Genomic DNA, 6,434 nt, shown 5'->3' on the forward strand with positions numbered 1-6,434 from the left:
GTTTCCTTTACTTCAAATATATGTGCGAGGCCATTATGCCAGACCTATACACATTCTAAATGCTTCAGTACAGCATGTCGGTGTGGTTCTAATAAAGACACAATTGCCCTGGATAGTGTAGGTGTTGCCAGGATTGGAAAACTTCAGCTATCAGAGAAGTGTGTCGAAATGAAGGCTGTTTTCTTTGGAACTGTGAAGAGTCATGGGAGACATGTAAATTGCAGGGGAGGTGTCCGGAGCATGTAGTAAAATGGGTAGTAAAGAAATATTTTTATTAAAAACCAGGGGGCCACAGATTTAAAATAGCCAGTGGAAAGATTAATGAAAGGAAAACTTGTTTTCATCCTTATGGTGTTACGGATCAGGAACTCGCCATCTGGAAAAGGTACTGGAGGCAGAAATCCTCATAAAATTTAAGTAGTACTTGGATATTTATTTGAAGAGAGTGATCATGTATCGAAAGGCAGGATTTGGTCTTTTTTTTAAACTGGCACAAGCATTATGGGATGTAAATATTTTGTGACAATTTATGATTCTTCTTTAACCACTCAGCTGTCACCAATCCATGCCATCCATTTTTTTACAAGTTTCCAACCTACCCCCTGGCCCTGTTTCCAGACTTTTCTGCTTTTACTTTAGATTCACCATAATCAAGATTTTCTGCCTTTCGTTTATTAAGAATCGAGATTAGTCCACTTGCCACCCACGATTCATGATAAATCATAGTTGTTAAAAAAAAGTATGGCAGTAAATAAGAACAAGGATGACAGCACACTGGGTTTTTGATTAGCTCTTTTAAAGGGCCGAACTGAGGGAATAGGCCGAATGTCCTTTTTTCCTATTTTAAAGCTTGATGCAGTGGGCATTTTGGTAATGTTGTAACTTTAAGTTCCAGAGCAACCTTATTTTCAATCCCCGACATTGTTGTTGTTAAAGGCAGGAAGAGATCCAGATCCAGAAGCCTGGGTCTACTTTAATATTCGTCCACCAGGTCAAAAAACAGCTGCATTATTTCGTTTAAACCATGATCCTTCCTTACGCTTTAAACAGAACTTTCCTACACATCAGCCTTAAATAAACTCAAATGTAAAAAAAAGCCCAGGGATGAGACAAACAAAAAAAAACCGTCGGAGGCACACAGAACAGCAGATGCTGAAATCTTGAGGAAAACAAAGTGTTGGGGGAACTCCGTGGGTCTGACCTGCGGGAGAAAATAAAACCCTTGGGTTTGTTTTCGATTCCGCCTTATCGGGCTTCGGGAAAGGAACAGGATGGCTCAAGAGCGTCTAAAAATAGTCTGTGACGCCGGCTTCTTGGGTGATGAGAGGAAAACAAAGGCGGGCATCGAGTTTCCTGCGGCCCCTTCCCCCACTGACATGAGAGCAGCCCGTACACAAAGGCCGCCCGTCCGCTCCTCACCTGTAGGCCAGGGTCATGCACTCGAACAGCTTGGTCAGCGAAGCGTCGATGGACAGATGCGACGCGCTGTACGGCCCGAAGCAGTAAGTCTGACACGTTTGCTTGTTGACGGTGTCGAAATCGTAGCCTTTCTTGGGAAGGTGCTCTCGGTGCGGCGACGACACCATGAAATGCCCGCTGTGGATGATCTGAAGCTCGTCCGACTTCTTCAAATTCGGCTCGTCCGCGTCCGAGTCGTCGTCGGGCTCCTGCTTGATGATCACCGGCGCCCCGGCCGAGCGCAGCAGGAACTCGTCTTTGGCCATCCCGGCGCTCTAGTGGATCCTGCTGCTGCTGCTGCTGTGGCGGCGGCGAGGGCGAGGGGAGGCGAGCAAGTGGCAACTCTTTCTCCACAGCCACATTCCCACTCTTGCCTTCAATCGGCAGCTTGCGGTGACATCATGGCAGGACGGAGGACAGAGGGGGGAGGGAGGCAGTCCAGACCAATCACAAGCTCGGCTCTCTTAAAGGCGCATGGCAACCGGCCAGCCGCCGCTCGCCATTGGCCACAGCACCGACAACGCCCACTCGGGGTGCCTGCATTAGCAGCAGTGGCCAAGATCTTTGGCAGTGGCTGTACAAACGAACAATTTTCCACTCGTTTTTTTCTTAGCGTTAGCCAGACAAAAACATAGTGATTAAATTTTTTTAAATAATAATAGCAGTGAGGCATGTGGGGAGCATTTTTATTATTAAAAAAAAAGAATATGCACTCATACAATGCTGGATGGGTGTTCCAGGATTTTGAACCAAGACTGATGTAACAGTGAGCTAGTTATGTTCCCACATGCCTTAGATAGTTTTTATGATAAAGGTTGTAGTATTCGTGAACCATTCCAGTGCAGCTTTTGGACCAAATCTTCTGAAGCAATTATATGAAAACATTAAATATTATGCTCTAATCTAGATGGGAGGGTCAAGAAGGAGGTCAAGATCCTTGGTGTTAGATTTGCACATCCTTCAATGAATGACACATAGAAATCAGGAACTGCGGAAGCTACTGGGTTAATACGCAAAAGGAATAAAGATCAGTCTGAAGAAGGGTCTCAACCCAAAACATCACCTATTCATGTTCTGCAGAGATGCTGCCTGGTCTGCGGAGTTAATGTCGCTGTCAATCGATAATAGTACGTGGGGTTAATAGATAAACAATTACAATTTATTACATATTGGGCGCTTACTCAGCAAGTCTATTACTAAACTTAAATATTTCTGACAATTGGTTTGGTACTGATTCATGAACAACAAACGGAGTACTGGGATTGGGGGAAGGAGGATATTAGAATAGGGGTTCAGAGTATCAGGCTTCCCCAGAGGCCAAAACACGCTTAACTGCTGGAGGCCAAAACACCTTTGATCACTGCTACACAACCAAGAATGCCTATCGATCCATGCCCCAAACTACATTTCTGGAAATTGGACCACCTGGAGTGATCCATCTACCACCCAACTTGTCCATGGCAGATTCCGTGACCCTTCGCTCATCCCTGGAACATCTAGAGAACAAAGACGCCTCCTATTTATTAAAGATAGCTCCATCTTCAACACCATTATCCAAACTAACCTAATTTCCAAACTTTTGGACCTAGAAAACAACACCCCCTTTACAATTGGATCCCCAACTCACTGACTCATTGACCACAGTGAGAATAAGCAATAACACATCATCCATGGTAAACATTGGTGCCTGGCAAGATTGTGTTCACAGCCGCTTATACTCTTAAGACTGTGGGACCAACTTCTGCTTATTTACAATTTTACAAGAAAAGCCAACCTCTCCCTCAATATTAAGATGAAAGAACGAGTTATTAACTTCAGATGCAAGGTGGAGTACACCAATCAACATGGTGTTGAAGTGCAGAGGGTTGAGCACTTCCCATTCCTAGCTACAAACATCACCAACAATTTGGACCAATTACAATGAAGCTACAGACAAGAACGCACACCAGGGAGTTCAGCATGTCTCCAACAACTCTTAACAAGTTCTACAGATGCACCGTAGAAAGCATTCATCGATATGCATCACAGCATTGTTTGGCAACAGCTCTTCCCACAAATGCAAACAATTGGGCTACAACAAATGATAGCCCAATCCATCACAGGCCAGCCTCTCCACCATCGAGTCTGTCTACACTTCACGCTGCCTTAAGAAAGCAGCTAATATGGTAAAGAACTTTCTTCGTTCCCCCCCTCTCCCGTCAGGCAGGAGATAGAAAAGTTAAAAAACATATCATCAGTTTTAGGAATAACTTCCCTGCTGTAATCAGATTTATAAATAGTCTTCCTTTTATAAACTAGGGTGTAGTCCAGATTTTCCAACCTACCTCATTGCGGACCATGCACTATTTGTATCTGCACTCTGTAACTGTAACGCTATGATGCTGTAACACTATTCTCCAATCTGATATTTTTTTCCTCAATACCTGTTGTAAATGTGTATCACTTGATTGTACTCATGTATAATTTGACAGGATAGCATACAATGTTTTTCCCTCATCTCAATAGATGTGCCAATAATCAGGCAAACAGCAAGAAATTGTTCAGATCAATCACGTTTATACATACCAATAAACTATCCACTGCCAATTTCCTATGCTTATAGGAATACGTCCATAAATTACAAATGTTGACAAATTTATCATTTTTAACCCTAGTGTCAAATAGTCCTTCAAAAAAGTTTTTCTCAAAACATAACTTAGAATTTAATGTATTACAGAAGACGCTTAAGCAAAGGAATAGGTGACGTTTTGGGTCGAGGCCCTTCTTCAGACTGAAAAGGTCTTGACCAGAAACGTCACCTATTCCTTCGCTCCATAAAAGCTGCCTCACCCGCTGAGTTTCTCCAGCGTTTTTGTCTACTTTCGATTTTTTCAGCATCTGCCGTTCTTTCTTAAACCGTAAACTTATTATATCATGAACCAAGTCCGAATGGAAAGCATCCAAATCAAAAGCCTTCAAACATTAAAAGCAACACCACAAAAAGAGCAACATGCCTCGGAGGAAGGTAATGAGTCTTGAATCCTTTGTCTTTCAATTTGATTTGATTTTCACTTTTTGCCACATCTGGGCTGCTAGTCTAGCAAGTTCTACTCCCTAGTAAGAGGTGGAGCCAATAGACAATAGGTGCAGGAGTAGGCTATTCGGCCCTTCGAGCCAGCACCGCCATTCAATGTGATCATGGCTGATCATCCCCAATCAGTACCCCGTTCCTGCCTTCTCCCCATATCCCAAATCCGCTATCTTTAAGAGCCTTATCTGGCTCTCTCTTGAAAGTATCCAGAGAACTGGCCTCCACTGCCCTCTGAGGCAGAGAATTTCACACTCACAACTCTGTGAGAAAAAGTGTTTCCTCGTCTCCGTTCTAAATGGCTTACCCCTTATTCTTAAACTGTGGCTCCTGGTTCTGGACTCCCCCAACATCGGGAACACGTTTCCTGCCTCTAGCGTATCCAAACCCTTAACAATCTTATGTTTCAATAAGATTCCCTCTTATCCTTCTAAACTCCAGAGTGTACAAGCCCAGCCGCTCCATTCTCTCAGCATATGACAGTCCCGCCATCCCGGGAATTAACCTTGTAAACCTACGCTGCACTCCCTCAATAGCAAGAATGTCCTTCCTCAAATTAGGGGACCAAAACTGCACACAATACTCCAGGTGTGGTCTCACTAGGGCCCTGTACAACTGCAGAAGGACCCCCTCGATTCCTCTTGTTATAAAGGCCAACATGCCATTTGCTTTCTTCACTGCCTGCTGTACCTGCATGCTTACTTTCATAGACTAATGAACAAGGGCCCCCAGATCCCTTTGCACTTCCCCATTTCCCAACGACGCCATTTATAGTAATCTGCCTTCCTGTTTTTTATACCTAAGTGGATAACCTCACATTTATCCACATTATACTTCATCTGTCATGCATCTGCCCACTCCCCCAACCTGTCCAAGTCACCCTGCATTCTCATCGCATCCTCCTCACAGTTCACACTGCCACCCAGTTCTGTCTCATCTGCAAATTTGCTAATGTTACTTTGAATCCCTTCATCCAAATCATTGATGTATATTGTAAATAGCTGCGGTCCCAGCACTGAGCCTTGCGGTACCCCACTAGTCACTGCCTGCCATTCTGAAAGGGACCCATTAATCCCTACTCTTTGTTTCCTGTCTGCCAACCACTTCTCTATCCATGTCAGCACTCTACCCCTAATACCATGTGCCCTAATTTTGCCCACTAATCTCCTATGTGGGACCTTATCAAATGCTTTCTGAAAGTCCAGGTACACTACATCCACTGCCTCTCCCATGTCCATTTTACTAGTTACAACCTCAAAAAATTCCAGAAGATTAGTCAAGCATGATTTCCCCTTCGTAAATCCATGCTGACTCGGACCGATTCTGTTACTGCTATCCAAATGTGCGGCTATCTCATCTTTTATAATTGACTCTAGCATTTTCCCCACCACTGATGTTAGGTTAACTGGTCTATAATTCCCCGTTTTCTCTCTCCCGCCTTTCTTAAAAAGTGGGATATCATTAGCTACCCTCCAATCCACAGGAACTGATCCTGAATCTATAGAACATTGCAAAATTATCACCAATGCATCCATGATTTCTAGAGCCACTTCCTTAAGTACCCTGGGATGCAGACCATCAGGCCCTGGGGATTTATCAGTCTTCAGTTCCATAAGTCTACCCAACACCATTTCCTGCCTAATGTGGATTTCCTTCAGTTCCTCCGTCACCCCAGATCCTCTGGCCACTACTATATCAGGAAGATTGTTTGTGTCCTCCTTAGTGAAGACGGATCCAAAGTACCTGTTCAACTCATCTGCCATTTCCTTGTTCCCCATAATAAATTCACCTTTTTCAGTTTTCAAGGGTCCAACTTTGGTCTTAACTAATTTTTTCCTCTTCACATACCTAAAGAAGCTTTTACCATCCTCCTTTATATTCTTGGCTTGCTTACCTTCGTACCTCATCT

The 6,434-nt window shown here is 43.8% G+C and overlaps 1 protein-coding gene across 1 annotated transcript in view; it reads right to left on the reverse strand.

Annotated features, from left to right (window-relative positions):
- Positions 1 to 1,882, reverse strand: part of LOC116987308 (MLX interacting protein) — a 58,268-nt gene extending 56,386 nt beyond the window's left edge. Inside the window, exon 1 of the mRNA XM_033043228.1 lies at positions 1,420 to 1,882. Within this exon, the coding sequence (XP_032899119.1) occupies positions 1,420 to 1,724 (305 nt within the window). The 5' untranslated portion in view covers positions 1,725 to 1,882. The remainder of the gene's footprint in view (positions 1 to 1,419) is intronic.
- Positions 1,883 to 6,434: the final 4,552 nt, after the last annotated feature.

Source organism: Amblyraja radiata, chromosome 25 (genome assembly GCF_010909765.2).
Source record: "Amblyraja radiata isolate CabotCenter1 chromosome 25, sAmbRad1.1.pri, whole genome shotgun sequence".
NCBI classification, from domain to species: Eukaryota; Metazoa; Chordata; class Chondrichthyes; order Rajiformes; family Rajidae; genus Amblyraja; species Amblyraja radiata.